This window comes from Aythya fuligula, chromosome 26, assembly GCF_009819795.1.
Source record: "Aythya fuligula isolate bAytFul2 chromosome 26, bAytFul2.pri, whole genome shotgun sequence".
NCBI classification, from domain to species: Eukaryota; Metazoa; Chordata; class Aves; order Anseriformes; family Anatidae; genus Aythya; species Aythya fuligula.
Window position 1 is genome coordinate 1611995 of NC_045584.1, and position 15956 is coordinate 1627950.

Below are 15956 nucleotides of genomic sequence, written 5' to 3' on the forward strand. Positions count from 1 at the left end.
TCTGCTTGTGCACACAGAGCTTAGGAAAGCCCCGACTTTTAGGAACTTAGCTGCGTTCATTAAAGTTCCACTTTTCTGAACAGCCTGTTAGGAGAATGCTCAGCTCTAAGAGGATCTGAGATGCAGCAGGCTCAGACCTGAAGGGTGGTGTACCAGATTCAAGTGTGTGCTTGCAGAGAGAACGAACCCTTGGAGAAGGATGCATAGTAATGGAAATGTCTGCAAGTGCATAGACTTACTTTGGAAATCACTCCTGAGTAGTTCACTCACTATTGTAAATTTGAACCTTAAAAAAAAAGAGAGAAAAGAAAAAAAATCGTTTATTTTGAGATATATCTTGCTACTAAGAATGGAAAATTCTTCCCAGGAATAACAAAAGCTGCCTGAAGCCTTCATGCAGAGTTTATTCAAAACCTCCGTTTGAAGTTCAAAATTATATGCGAGCTTCTTGTTTTCAATAAAATAAGAAATGTCACTTTCATTCACTCCCTCTGTCTTAGAATGACACATTTGCGGTACTTTTGATATAATTCCCAGACCAAAATGTATTGGAGAGGTTACAAATATCCATCAAGTCCTCTCCGTTCCGTGCAGGGAAGACCCACAAGGCTTTCAGGCTCATTTGTCACATAAAAATGCCTAAGTTGTTGTACTGAGGCAGCGTGGGCTGATGTCCTGCTCTGGCACTGGCAAATTCTTCATTCTCAGAGGAAGCAGACCCCCAGCTCCAGCTTATTTTCCCCTGCACATTTGCCTTCCATTTGTCAAACATGCTGCTATTCTTGTCTTCATAAAAGTTTGCTCATATGGTAGGCAAGGTGTGACTTCTGTTAAAGGACTAATTAATCTAGAAAAAAACTTGAGAAATGAGGTTGTGCTTTCTCGTGGCAGACGGGAGAATGCCAGAGTTGAACTTTCTGCCCAATTGTTTTTAAATGGTTCAGATTTTCTTAACACATATTTCTGGAAACAGTGAGCTGCTTCCATTCGTTCTTCCTGAGCGAAGCTGATGAGTATAGACTAGATTTTTAGCATGCCTCAGTCGACTAGGCAAGGCTAGAATCTAGCAGAAATTCATGTTAATCTGCCCTAGGTGACCCTGTAATATAATTTATAGTCTTTGTTCAGCTTAGTTTAAACAGGATTTTGCAGCGTTTGCAGCATTGCGTGGATGAGCAGATGGACCTTTTGTGTCCCAAACCCAGTGCAATGCAATTTGACAGTGCCACTGCCTGGACAGAGCCCATCTTTATGCTGCAAGAAAAAAGTCTGGACCTTGAGAACGGGCGATGCAGTGGCTGATGTGCCGGTTTTCCACGTTCAGTGCTTGGCAGCACATCTAGGATAGACTCAGCAAAGAGCCTCGCTTCAGCTGTGCCCTTCATAGTAACTTCCACAGCACTGAATTACTAATTTGCTGCTCTTGGCAGCAAAGGCTTCCTATGTGTGAACTGCACAGACCATGCCAGATTAACGGCTACCGCAACCGCCAGACTGCCAGGCCAATTTGTTTGCTGAGGGGTAACTGTTACCTGTCTGAGTGACAGCCGTGGCTGATGATCCCTGTCTGCCCTACCCAGAGCAAGACTTGGTTATTTCCAAGCCAACTTCTAGTTGGGATGTGGGAGAAACTGGTGTGGTGGATTCTGTATCTTTAATATTAAATTGAAGCTAATTTTATCAGTTCGTTTGTACTGCTAATGGCTCCTCTGTGTTTTTTTTTTTCCATCCATTGTGCTTTTGGTAGGAGTAGAAGTTGGTCCTGAAATGCTGGACGAGATGAGAGAAACTAACCGTGTGCTGATGGAAGTTCGAGACTTGTTGAAACAGCAGGTAAGTGAGAAAGGCACCTAACTCCTTTTATCCTGCTCGGGATCAATCACTGAATCCTCTGCCTGAAGTGCTGAGTTCTGGGACTGGGGGTTCTCTTCTTGCATTTGGTCAAATAAGCAGTAGAGTAACTGCTGTGACACCCAGGATCAAGAGGTGATCTCACCATTAGATCTGTAATTCTGAGATCAAGCAGCAGATTCTGCTGCTTGGAACCTTTTCAGCTGAAAAACAGCATACATGAAGAACAAACTCTTAGAAAAAAGAGACACACACTGACAGTCGATGTATGTTTAACTGGAAAAACAAGTCACTTTTTCCTTGGTTTTGTGGGCACATGAAATCAGTAGCGTCCAAACTTGGAAGATGGAAGAGGCCTTTCAGCCATCTATTGGGGTCCTGGAAAGGGAAGTCAGATGGAATCTAAACAAGCTCTGTATTCATTCTTTCCTCTTGTTGTTTTAATCCTAAGCCTTTCTGGCTCTGGTAGTTTCTTAGGAACTTTGGAACTTCTTGGGTGCTTAGATCCTTTCCCGTTTTAACGAGGAGATGGTGGTTTGTCTGGTCAACTCTCTTTTAAGTACAGAAAAAGGTTCCATTCTCCCTTTATCCATTCTGGGAGCTGAGGACAGCAGCCTCTGCCTGCCAGCTAATTGGAATGGCAGACGGGTCTCTGTGCCAGTGCATACTGGGCGGCCTCTAATCTGCAAAAACATCTGTTGCATGGAGTTACTCTCAGATTTCAGGCTTCTGCATAAATACCCAGTGTTTACTAGGAATCAGGTCAGACATGGTTCCTGGCAGCCTGGAGCAATGATTTCCAGTGTTCCCTTCCAGCTTAGCACTGATTCTCCATATAGTTTTTCTGTTTGTTCTTTCTCTCGCTCTTGCCACCTACTTTCTTTTTAATCCATGGCCTTTTTCTTAACAGCGCTTTCAAGAAAACCCCTCCCCAGAAGACAAACTTGCATATTCACTGGAGAGCCAAGGTGGCAGCTCATAATGCCTTAATCTGTGCAAAGATTTCCTAAACTTACTTTTCCCTGATTCATCATCGTGGGATGTTGGCAATAAGGATAGCAGAAGGAGTATTAATAAAAGGCCAGGTCTTTTCTCGTGAGCCAAAGACTGAAGAATTCTTGGCACAAAGGAACCTCAGATATTCGTTAGCAGCACTCCAACTTCTCCCCTCTGCTCTCTTGTCACCCACTCCTAATGGGACATGTTCTGGGGATTTGGATTAGGTGCATCTCAGCATTAACTGTTCAAAATACACAACCCCAGGCCATGTTGGAGGGAAGAGAGAATCCAACATAGAATAAAAACTTGCTCTTATACCTGGGAGCTGGCAGGGAGACATGAGCAGATGCTTCTGTCCAAGTACAAAGTGAAATGTCTTAATAGTGGAAACATGAAGTCCACGGGGTGTGAAAGGGTGCTCACAGAATTGTGCCTGAGCATCAGCTGTAGATAGCCAGTAAGGCTTTTTCAGGAAAGAAGTCTGCTAGGTTATCTAAGATGCCACAGAGTCGTGAAAGTTTTAGCTTGAGACTGACACTTGTTTTTTGCCTGTCCCATATTATTTTCTTAATAAAAGCAACAGCATCTTTTCATTGCCAGTGCAGCAGATTATCTCTTTATTGAAGGAAGCTTGAAGAGGAACCTAGAGGAGATCAGAGGAAGTCTGAAGTAAGGAGCCTTTGTGAACAGATTCAAAATGCCTTCATGGCAAGAACATTAGGGCCAATAATTTGCTTGGGCAAGGTCAGAGGTTATTTATGCCTCTGCAAAAATAGCAAACACGGGAACCTCCTCCTGACTTTACGTATGCAACACCCAGTCTACAGGTAATGCAGACCTCTCTAGGACAGTTAATACAGCATCTTTTAGAGCAGAAGACCCAAATAAAGTATATTCATTTTCCTCCATGGCACTTGTTTCTGTGTTTGCAAATTGAGTGTTTCCTGCCTCTGCAATAGAATAGTATTATCTAGTTAGCCTGTAGGAACACTCCAGTAGGGAATGACGTACTTATAGCAGGGAGAACAAGCCACCTGAGCTTCCTGAAAGTCTGCAAAATAGACTTTGGGGTAAGAGTTAATTTGCTTGTAAGTAGCTGTGTGCTCTCAGACATCCTGCTTTCTGGCAAAGGCACTATTAGTTTGCATGGAAGCAAAACTCAGCCTTTGGCTAAGTGATGATTCTTGTTTTCTTCCAGGTTAAAGAGATAACATACCTGAAGAATGCAGTCATGGAGTGTGATGCCTGTGGTAAGTTACTGAGCCGAGCCCTATACTCACCTGCCTCCTCCAAGTGTTTCATATCTTTGTGTCCAAACAAGTAGTAAAATGCCACCTATGACCATCTACCCAAAGGAATTAGCTTGTTTCACAGTTACCCTGAGTGTCACAGAGGAATACTTGATGTTAGTGATGCCTTTTTTACCCCAAGGCATACAGCACACGTGGACCAGTGTTCTGTGTTGTTCTCGTGGCTCAGTGGCAGTTGAAGCTCTTTACCCCTTTGCTGAGCGTGGGGTGCAGAATTAGCATTAAAATCTCATCTATATTTCCAGCACATCCTCAGTGTTTGCTCACTTTCACAACTTCTAAAATAAGCTTTATTGGTGGTTCTCTGACGTGCCACGCTGTACTTCTCAGCGTAGCTGCATTCTAGCGCAGAAAGCTGCCCAGCCACGTCTCTTAATAACCCAGCCCATGGCCTGTGTTAGAATTGCCTGGGAATGAACACCGGGTATCCTGTGGGATATAGCTGGCAACTCATGAGCCGAGTGGAAGAGAACATCACCCCCAAGAGGCACTGATCTGCTGTTCCTTCAATCCTAATGTTGTCACCTTCCAAGCAAAGAGGGTGTTTACAGAGGATTCAGAAACAGGGTCGTAAATTCTCCCATGTAGATTTTGCCCTCTGCTCCCCAGTAAATGGTTTTTCTGGACTGGAACCTACTTCAGTATATCTGGCTTTCAGAAAGCGTGGTTCTTGGAGATGCTGTATTATTTGCCAGTACACTCAAAGGGCGGAGCAAAAAGCATTTCTGCACTTGGAGAGATTGTACTGCTGGAAAAGAGATTAGCCAAAGCTTCTGGGACCTGTAGTACAGAAAAGCATTCATCCACACCAATTGTTTTAATAACTTGCTCATAAAACTGTCTTGAACTTTCTGTCTGTTACTTGATCTCTGCCTTCCCCACTTGGTTTTCAGCTCTATGTGCGTTCTTCTCCTGTGCTCTTTGCTGTAGAACCTGAGCCTCTTTTAGTCATACATTGAACAACGTGACTCGCAGCAGTCGTTTGGGCTTCTCCTCTTATTTCCCTGAAAGAGAAGCATGAAGAGAGGAGGCCTTGTTTTTAGTGAAGATTTTGCTGCTACTGGTGTTGGTACAGTGTTGTTGTTTGGTGGTTTTTGGTTTTGCTTTTTTTAATTGGGCTTTCAGACTGGGGAAAGCAGGACCAAAAAGTGTCCTTGTCACTTAGAGCAGTGGGTGTGGGAGATTTGTGACAACTCTAGCTTCTGGAAAGTTTATTCACAGTCCTGAGTTAACCTTCAGTGAACTTCTGTTTCCTGTGTAGATGAATTCTTCGTGTTGCCTTGAGCTGTAGGAGTTTAGTTCCTGCCCATAATTTTGATTCAGGGGCCTTAGATTCTGAAGTCAGGTCTTGAGGATAAAGACAAAAACCTGGCGTTGGGCCTAAAATTTCAAGGAAAGCTTGTGCACAGTGGTATGGGGACAAGTTTGTTTTGTTCATGGTGCTTCTGAATAGGACTGCAGCAGCATTTTATATGGGTTAGAATTTCCTGCACATCACATGCTTAGATATACCATATTGCTATATGCCAGCCTAGACGTGATGCATGTCTGAATAACAGCTTGATTTCTCATCTGCCAGGCTGAAGGAAGGTTTCCTAGCCCCATGGAGATAAAGATAATGCCATGGCATGAGAGCCTTATGTGAGTCTATTCCTGCTATGCACCAAGCTGACCTGTTTAAGATGCCTGCCTCTACTGGGGAGATTTTGGCTGATAGCCCTCCACAGTGCTTCCCAGACTTAAGCCTGTGCTGTGTGCGTTGTGCTGGGTGTCTGAGTCCGTGTTCCAGTGGGATGGAGATGTAGAGGTACCAGGGAGAGAACTTGTCTCTGTGGAGCCTCAAAACCAAGGGCATTACACAACAAGGAGGGCAGCACAACAAGAGTTTTGGACCAGGAGCTAAGACTTCTGGACTTTGTGTGTCTTTTTTTTTTTTGTCTGCTCTGAGTCAGAAATCTGTCCATCTGCTGCTTCTGGCTTTGTTTTTCTCCATTTACAAAGCCGAGCTGTAACTGCCTAACCCTCAGAAAAGCTGCAAGGAAATGCCCTGCGTGTGAGGCACGCTGAAGTCTTCTAACTGAGACAATGGGACCAGCTTATGATAGGCTCTGGCAGTGACAACTCGGTCCTTAATGTTCCTTTTGTCCTCTAGGCATACACCCTGAGGTGTCAGGCCCTGGCATCACCGTGACACAGTTTAACAGATGTGTCCCAAACCCCTGCTTCCCTGGAGTGGCCTGCACTGAGACTGGCACTGGCTTCCGCTGCGGCCCCTGTCCCCCAGGTTATTCAGGCAACGGGTCCCAGTGCACAGACATCAACGAGGTAAAAAAAAAAAAAAAAAAAAACAAGTAGGATGGGCTGGGAGCTACAAAAAGGTCTCGCTTTTCTTGGAGTGTTGTGGGTTCCTGTTGTGGTTGTGAAGAGAAGTCTTGCAATTCCCCCAGGAGCTGAAGTTCAACAGAAACATCATTTCACTGGAACGAAGTCTGTTTCTCACCCTGCCTCAAGCAGTGTTCTGTGTTGGTTTTATATCCAGTCTAGCAAGGCATTTGTTTCTAAAAGATACAGGGACTCAAACAAAATAAATCTTTTGGTTTGCACTACACAGGAAAGTGAGTTTGGATATCCCATTTGGTCTTAAAATCTTTTGAGCTAATCGCTGACGAGTTGTTAGAGATAAGATTTATTATGTGTGGAACTGAACGAAATGCTACCCAAATAGTCCTTTATGCAGTAAATCTTACCACACTACATGAATTACTTAACTTCTGCCTGTAAATCAAACCTTGATAGGAAGATATTGTTTGTTTTTCTTTCTTTCTTTTTTTCTTTTTCCAAAAAATGTGACACTCAATTACATTTATTCTGTCTGTATGCAAAACTTTACTCAACCATCAAGCAACTGTGTCTTGCAACACCATATCATCTTATAGCAATTTGCTTTAAAAAACAGCTGAAGTTAAAAAGGTCCATGGGACATTTTGAGGTTGATGATAAGCTGTTAGGCACAAAAATGTGGGAACTGCTGCATTAATGTCATGCATCTGCTAGCACAGCGCATAAAAATTCAGTAAAAATAATAGTGTTGGAGAAAATAAAGCAAGCATTAATATCAGTTTTGGAAAGACAGTTGCTTCCCAGAGTAGTAAACAAACAACTGTTGTTGTCTTTCAAAATCAATGTAAAAAATTACCCAGCTCTCTGGATTCAGAGATTGCCAGGAAGGAAAGTGTGTAGTGAAGCCAGCTCTCTGCCTGGGCAATTGATGTCACCTAAGAAGAATTAGTCTTGAAAGTTGATTTGTTTTACTTGTCTGGACATACTGGAATTTGGGAGAACTCAGATTGAGAAGCTGCATTTTCCACTTGCAAGGAAAGCCAGCTACTTCCATGCATTTTTCTGTTATTCTTTAGAAAACAAAAGCACAATAGTTGGATCTCACCCAGCAAGGCCTGCTTTTAGAGCTGCCTTCACAGCTGGCCTTGAGTGAGCCTGTGTCGCAGCTCTCCACAACTTCTTTCTTGTTTCCAGTGCAATGCAAACCCCTGCTTCCCGAAGGTCCAGTGCATTAACACTGCTCCTGGCTTCCGCTGTGATCCCTGCCCTCCTGGCTTCACGGGGCAAATGGTCGAAGGCGTTGGACTAGCTTATGCCAGGGCCAACAAACAGGTAAGGCACAAATTCTTCTGTCTCCTTCAGAAAGCATCACCTCTTTCCCCTCTGTAGCTGTAACTAATTCAAGGGCCTTGATGCTGGCAAAGAAATGGGAGGGAAATACGAGATGATTGCATTAGATTGATGGTAGGACTGATGCAGTGAGAGGATATGCTTGCCAAGGATGTCCTAGCACATCAGCAGCAAAGCAACTTCCACTCCAAGATCCTACCTCTGCTGAATTTAAGCTGGTCAGAATGTCACGTCTAGGACACCTTCGTGGCTGTGAAGCCAGATGGGGGAGTCCCTCATGCTAGGACACAGACGAGTTGCTACAGCTACTTGGTACTCAGCCCCTCCACACATAAACAGATATAGACAGATTAAAATATTAAAAAAATAATAATATTTTTTTTAAAAAAAGAAAACACCTAGACTTACAATAGTATAAGAATATATTGCCAAAAGCAAGCATGGTTGTGTTACTTAGAGAGCTGCTAGCTGGTCATAGGAGGCAGTCTTTGACCTTCTTGCTCCATTCACTCTCTTCTGTCCTTTTACAGTAAGCAGATACTCTGACAGCTCAGCTCAGAGCTAAGCTATTTCACCCGGCTAAAATCTCTGGTGACTTCTAGAGGGTGAACAGCTTGCCCAGGGGTCAGGAATGTTGCTGGGATCTGGCTCAGGCTTGTCTCAAGGAAAACTTTAAGCTCTCAGTCCTAGTGCAGCGTGCTGGGGGCTTTGCTTCTGCATGTAGGGATGCCCTAATTCTGTAATCTGACAAGGTATCTGCTTAAGAGTGAATTTAATGTCTGTTTTGTTCTTCTTGGGCAGGTTTGCACTGACATCAATGAATGCGAGACAGGTGCTGCCAAAAATTGTGTCCCAAACTCTATCTGCATCAACACACGGGTAAATATTCCTGGAAAGCCTCGTGTAGTTCCCTCTTCCCTGGGCTCTGGGCCCTCTGTTTTCTGTGGCAATGCAGCTGCTGAGGACAAGTTATAGGAAAGCTTTGCCCTGACTCCCGTTACAGTTAATTCCCTGTTGTGTTTTTTTTCGCAGGGATCCTACAAGTGCGGGGCTTGTAAACCTGGTTTTGTTGGGGATCAAATCACAGGCTGCAAAAGCCAGACAGCGAGACGTTGCCCTAACGGCGAAATTAGTCCCTGCCACGAGAAAGCTCAGTGCATCGTGGAGCGCGATGGGTCCATCTCCTGCGCGGTAAGGCCCGATCCCTGCCGGTGGGATCTGCTCGCTCCCCTTTCTCCTGCGCTGTGCTTGCTCTCCTGGGTCTGCCACTGCCCTCTCCTGGAGAGCGTGCCTTCCTGGCACGGACCTGCTCCCCATTAACACCTGAGCTGTGGTAGTGCATCTTTCAGAGATCTCAGCAGTGAACTGCTCCTGGCACCTCAGATCCTCTGGTGGGTTGTTGCTTTTTTTGTCTGAAGCACTTCACATTTTTCAGTCACAGAGCATTACATGCAGCTGGGAAGGGAGATGCCATTCAAGCAACCTGGGGGAGCCAAGAAGTTTTGCTGCTGCATCTTTATAATTTCAGGAACAAGCAGAGCTCTTGTATCTGAACTATTTAAAAGTACTATTTAGAGCTTAAATGTCTCTTCCAGGCAATATTGCACCTGTAGAGCACTGTGTAACTGGGTTTGCAATGTTTTCTGCTGATTCTGATGTGAGACCTTCAGTTTTGGAGGCATAGCCCTGCCAAGAGACTCACCACCAGCCTCATTTTGTTTATCTGCTGTCTTCCAGTGCCTTGTGGGCTGGGCAGGGAATGGCTACGTCTGTGGGAAGGATACAGACATTGATGGAGTCCCTGATGAGAAGCTACGCTGCTCTGACAAGAAGTGCCGCAAGGTAAGATGCAGTCCTTGCATGTTTAGGTGGAAACAGCATATCAGAGGAATGCTTAACCAGAAGTGGGCAGTTCTGATCTGGGGGCAGGCTCCCCTTCAAGGCCCTGTGCAGCATTCAGAGCTCAGGAAGGCTCTGTGACAGTCACAGCTTGCCAGCACACCCTGCCACTTTCTTGTTACTTTCCTTTCAGGATAACTGCATGACTGTCCCCAACTCTGGCCAGGAGGATGCAGACCGGGATGGAATTGGAGATGCTTGTGATGATGATGCCGATGGAGATGGGATATTAAATGCTGAGGTTTGAATTCTAAAGCTTACCCTGACGTACCTAAATGTACCGAGTGGGCCTGCAAAGCAAACTGCCTGCATCTTTAATGTGAATTCAGAGCACCTGCAGGTCGTAGCATGCAATGCTTCCTTTTAAATCTGGATGGTGTGAAGACACCCGTTTGTGCAGACTGCCCCCTAACTAAGGTAGCATGCTCCTGTCCCCTCAGCAAGTCTCTCTCTCCTGCAGGACAACTGCGTCTACACGCGCAACACCGACCAGCGTAACACAGACAAGGACAACTTCGGTGATGCCTGTGACAACTGTCGCCAGGTGAAGAACGATGACCAACGGGACATTGATGGTGATGGGAAAGGAGACGAGTGTGACGATGACATGGATGGAGATGGTAAGAACAGCTGGAGAATGTTCTCAAAGGAGTGCAGCTGTACCAATCTAAGAACAAGGCAGGTGGTCAGCATGCAGCTATAGATCCTCATAGCAGGTACCAGCCTTTGGAGGCTTAAACTATACAAGAGCAGCTTATTTCTGATGGGATGAAGGACAGCTCGGTTCTTAAAATGCCCAATGAGCAGTCAAGCCAGTATCTTTCACAGTTCAGTCCCCGCCGGGTTAAAGATCTATCTTCAGGCTGATGCTAACAATTTTCATTAGCATTTTTATTGCACACAGTCGCAAGTCAAACCTGTTTCAGGCTTCAGAAAGATGATGTACTATGCAAACTGATCTCATCCCAGACAAGGACAGTACTTTGTGCTGCAGTTTCAACTTGTGAAGAAATACACGGATATCCAATTTGTTAGAAGCTACTCGCTCAAGGCAGTATGTGTCAGGGCTGTATTCTGAGAGAAAAAAAAAAAAAACACTGGCTGGCTTTAGAAACGGGCTGTGTGCTAGTGACGCTGTATTTGCACAAAGCCTGCTTTCAAAAGCCAGAAATCACAACTGCTGCTGGCCTGAGACGTACATATTTATTTACAGATTATTTCCAATGCATCTAGTGCTGTTTGGGTCCTGCTGCTTCCTGCCAAGCAGCTCCCCGCTAGCATGATTTGCTGGTGTAAATGCAGGGAAGCGGGAAGTGAAGTCATGCAGGTTGCCAATTAGATTGTTCCTTTCCTGTCTCAGGCGTTGAAAAGGCACTGTCTGAATCTTCCATGTCACCTAGCCAAGATTAACCTTGACTTATTTTATAATTTTGTAGACGTCTACTTTGGAGGAAAAAGAATCTGTCATAGCTTAGGGAACCGCAGACAGCTTCATCTTCATCCTCTTGGCCACTCACTCCTGCACAGCTTTGGTGCCAGGTTGAAGCCACATTCCTGGTCTTCAGCTTTCTCTAAGGAATGCAGTTAGGGACATTTCCTCTCAGGTTCACGCACGACAGCGTGCTTAGCCATCCATCCTGATGCAGTCTGAAATGTGTTTTAAGATCAGTTGCTGCTGCTGTCTTCCTTCCTCCGTAGCTACTAAGATATAGGGTGTAAAATGTACACTAAAATCAGAACTGTTGCTTTATTGCCCGAATTCATCTGTCCTACGTTTTTGCCACATCTTACATCCAAAAGAGATCTTGCTGCGTATATCTTAGTAGCCCTGTTGGCTTAATGGGTTCTCTGCTTGTTTTACAGGGATCAAGAATCCAATGGACAACTGTAAAAGAGTTCCTAACCCTGATCAAAAAGACGGCGATGGCGATGGAGTAGGAGACGTGTGTGACAGCTGCCCAACAGTCAGTAATCCAGACCAGGTAAGTAAGCACTCCCCCTTTAGCAGTCGTACAGCTGCATTTCTCTCAAGACATTGCTCACATCATCTGTCTAAGGTAGACACCCAATAACTCACCACAATTACCACTTACAAATTTTAGTTGCCATCCTGCAACATATACAGCCCCTTGAGATCAAACGTCCTAGTGCGTAGAGCAGAAAGTCAAAGAAGCAGCTTTGCTCTCGGGCCCTCTCTCTTATTACTCTACTTATCTGGGTTTAGAAATACTTTTCCTTGAATTCATCAGGGCAACTTGTAAATACTGCAGAAGGAGCTCTCCCACTGTTGTCAGCTCAGTTTTCAATCAGAATGACAATGGCACAGAGGTTAACGTCTCTCTCGTTTCTCCTTTATTGCCTAATTCTCCCATTGATCTACAAGAAGTTTAAACAATTACTGCTTTATTTTCCTAGAAAGATACTGATCACGATCTAGTGGGAGATGTCTGTGACACCAACCAGGACAGGTGAGAGCTTGCTGCAAAATTTATACATGGGTTGCATGAATCCTGGGGATGTGGGGGTGGAAGGCATGCACTGGTAACCGTGACAAGCTAGCTCGGCCTTAATCCGTGTCTTTTTATTCAGACAAGGGAGGGGGAATTTTCTTCAGACTTCAAAAAACTTTCCAGTGGAACTATTGCCCAAAGGCTAGCAGATGTAAGCTTGCTGACAGCAGACTTGCTTTTCATTAGCTGTCACTCACAGATTTGCTCACAGATGACAGCTGGAATATTTCTGATCTATTGTTTGCGTAACTAATAGCTTGAGATTTTAAAAGGCTGAAATCAACAACTTCTGCTGTTCTTGTAGAGGACCCCAGCTCCTAGAAAGGGCATGCTTATTTAAAGATTAGCCACTGATGTTTTTTTTCATCTGTATAATGTATTTTCTCCACCAGTGATGGGGATGGCCACCAAGATACACGGGATAACTGCCCCTCAGTGCCTAACAGCTCCCAGGTGGACACAGACAATGACGGGCTAGGAGATGAATGCGATGATGATGACGATAATGATGGGATTCCAGATGAGAAACCCCCAGGCCCTGACAACTGTCGGCTTGTCCCTAACCCTGGCCAAGAAGACTCAGACGGTAAGGGAAACGTATGCACATTAGCTCTGTGTGGGGGGTCCTCCGTTCCTGGTGGCTACTACATGAGTTTGGCTTTTGGAGATAGGCAGAAAGTAAGACCTCCTCGGTACTGACTTGAGACAGCCCCACATCATTTTCAGATCTCCAATAATCCTGACAACAAGATTATATCTGTGACAAGGTGTCTCTCAGCATCCCTGGAAGCAGCAGAAAAAGTGTCAGGGTTTCTTAACAACCAACATACAGGAAAAGTGCAGCAATGCTCTAAACACCTCTTAACCTTGCATAGTCATGGTTACCTGACTATGCCTGCTAAAAGCTAGCCAAGTAAAACTTAGGTGCAACAGCTAGTAGAAATTGAAAGCTTGCTACTTGTTTTCTTCCGTTGTGCTCTCAGGTGATGGTGTTGGAAACCTTTGTGAAGAAGACTTTGACAAAGACATGGTGATTGATAGAATTGATGTGTGCCCAGAGAACGCAGAAGTGACATTAACAGACTTCAGGGCTTTCCAGACAGTTGTACTGGACCCCGAGGGTGATGCACAGATTGATCCCAACTGGATTGTCCTCAACCAGGTAGGAGACTATACCAGACCTGGCTAGCAAACCCCTATAAATCTGGGTGCAGTTTTCACTGAAAGACGTTGTGGGTCTAACGCTAGTATTCAGTAAAGCCTTAGCCCTAGAGATTCACCTCTGGTGTACCTCTCCCTGCTCATTCAACAAGGGTACAGTCAGTAATTTTGGAGAGAAACGTACTAATAAGTCAACATTCATCTTTTCACAGGGCATGGAAATTGTCCAAACCATGAACAGCGATCCTGGCCTGGCTGTAGGTGAGGCACTTATTTTTATCCTATTGGAAAATTATCACTCATTTACTGTGCACTTCTCAGTGCAGCTTTTAGAAGTATTTCAGACACTACTTAACGATTCCATCCGCTTCCTGGGAAAATATTGTTTGTAGCAGGCTGAGTCTTCAGCTTTAGCTTAGCAAAATCTACCTTCTCCCATCTGAATTTGGAAAGAAATGGACCTACGTTTTACCCGAGAATACAGAGTATTTGTTTTTCTAATAATTACAGGTTACACGGCATTCAATGGCGTTGACTTTGAGGGCACATTCCATGTCAACACTGCCACAGATGATGATTATGCTGGCTTCATATTTGGCTACCAGGACAGTTCCAGCTTTTATGTGGTCATGTGGAAACAGATGGAACAGACATACTGGCAGGCAAACCCCTTCCGAGCAGTAGCAGAACCTGGAATTCAGCTGAAGGTAAGGACAGCATTGAAAAAGACGTCGGAGGATTTTTGCCTTTTTCTTAGCTGTGCTGCTCGGACACATACATGGGGTAACAGTTACAGTCAATCAGTTATTTATCCACACATTTTTACCTGTCTATTCTTCGCATTAGGCAGTGAAGTCCAAAACAGGCCCAGGCGAGTACCTCCGCAATTCCCTCTGGCACACTGGGGACACCACAGACCAGGTCAAACTGCTGTGGAAAGACCCTCGCAACTCCGGCTGGAAGGACAAGACATCTTACCGCTGGTTCCTGCAGCATCGGCCTCAAGTCGGATACATCAGGTAAGCGGGGTTAATTATATTAAAGGAAAATATTAAATTATCAAAGGAAATTATTTTTCCTTTGCATGGCTGAGTGGGGGTTTAACACACTAAAAAAAAAAAAAAAACTCCAGTACAGTTCTCTGGTAAAAAGGAGGGAGAATGTCTGACTGGAACAAATTCTCTAAGTGTTTATCAGGCTCCCATGTCCTACATGTGCTTATTCTCTTCCAGAGCTCGCTTCTATGAAGGCCCTGAAGTAGTGGCAGACACTGGAGTTGTCCTTGATACAACTATGCGAGGAGGACGCCTTGGAGTCTTCTGCTTCTCCCAGGAGAACATTATTTGGTCAAACCTGCGTTATCGCTGCAATGGTAAGTTAGCTTTGAAGGTCAAATACAGGAAATTTTGCCATTTTGCTTTCAAGAAGTTAATCTGTTCTTGGACAGCCTACACATAAAACTGTAACAGGATATCATGCAGTAGTTCATTCTGTTTTTCATTTCCAGTTCTACTTCTAAACTGTATTTGCTTTAATTTCCTTCTCCTCAGATACCATTCCAGAAGACTATGAAACATTCAGAGTTCAGCAAGACCAACCTCAGTTTTAAATGTCTGTCCAACAAAATTTGCTTTAACAAAAAGTGCTCAGCTGCCCCACTATTGCCTCTGGTATACTGTATAAAGAACTGTAAGTAATGTACCACTGCACTCTGCACAGCACCAAGTGTCACTGCATTATCTGCCATCTTTTCTACAGCAGCAACTTTTCTCTAAATGCTATGAAAACCTCTTGAAACAGCAGAGGCGTAGACATCGAGTGTGAATAGAAACCTATGTTGCTGTAAACACTAGTTCTCTACGCTACATGGAGAAAGATGTGCCGAGAAGCTACCTGCAGTAGCTGGAATTGAGTAAGTTTAGCATGGATGATTCCCAGGAATCTTTTTCCTACTCAAAGGCTCTCAAGTGTAAATGTTCTCCTTTTCAAGATCTACTGCAAAGCAAACACAGCACTAGTCTGAAAAGGACACAGAAAGCAGCTTATGTCCAAGTTGCTCACAAAATGTTTTTAAAAAGCACTTTAGGGAGAGTATCTTTGTTCTGGAATGTTGGATAATAAATACTCTAACAGACTTCTTGGTCACGTGCATGTTGCTCTTTCCTCTTCCAAATCTCTTCCAGTACAGATGTGTAACACAGAAACCCTCAAAAGCTGAATGCAATATGACTGCTGGAGAGCCCTCAGCTGAATTAAGAATTCCGTTAGCAGTACAAATACACTGGGACACTTCTTCATTCAAGAAAGTCCTGCTAGCTAGACTGTCCTGCCTGTTCTTGATTAGCGGCAGTTAGTTGCAAAAGGGTAAGTGATGGCTTTACACTTGGTCTGTCTTATGACACCATGCCAGGAGTCCAACACATAGCTGAGGAACCAGGAAAAACTGAAGCCGTTACTATTACGAGGTGCTCACTTGAGCTGGGTAAGGCAGACACTCACAAAGAGCTTCTGTAATTGGTAACATGGAGAGTCTTAA

General features: G+C 44.5%; 1 protein-coding gene across 1 annotated transcript; it reads left to right on the forward strand.

Moving 5' to 3' along the window:
* The first annotated feature begins 1442 nt into the window (after nt 1-1442).
* Nucleotides 1443-15373, forward strand: COMP (cartilage oligomeric matrix protein). Its single transcript, XM_032203921.1, has 19 exons — nt 1443-1521; nt 1748-1833; nt 4049-4100; nt 6313-6485; nt 7695-7832; nt 8652-8729; nt 8883-9041; nt 9588-9692; nt 9883-9990; nt 10210-10369; nt 11613-11731; nt 12165-12217; nt 12652-12845; nt 13243-13421; nt 13633-13681; nt 13931-14127; nt 14267-14439; nt 14653-14792; nt 14971-15373. Exons 1-19 carry the CDS (start codon nt 1443-1445, stop codon nt 15027-15029), a joined length of 2301 nt encoding a protein of 766 aa, XP_032059812.1. The 3' UTR covers nt 15030-15373.
* The last annotated feature ends 583 nt before the right edge of the window (nt 15374-15956 follow it).

Coding starts and splice junctions, on each gene's coding strand:
- COMP (XM_032203921.1), top strand. CDS start 1,443: ATGTGTGAACTGCACAGACCATGCCAGATTAACGGCTACCGCAACCGC. Junction 9,991..10,209: donor ATGGGATATTAAATGCTGAG/GTTTGAATTCTA, acceptor TCTCTCCTGCAG/GACAACTGCGTCTACACGCG. Junction 13,422..13,632: donor ACTGGATTGTCCTCAACCAG/GTAGGAGACTAT, acceptor ATCTTTTCACAG/GGCATGGAAATTGTCCAAAC.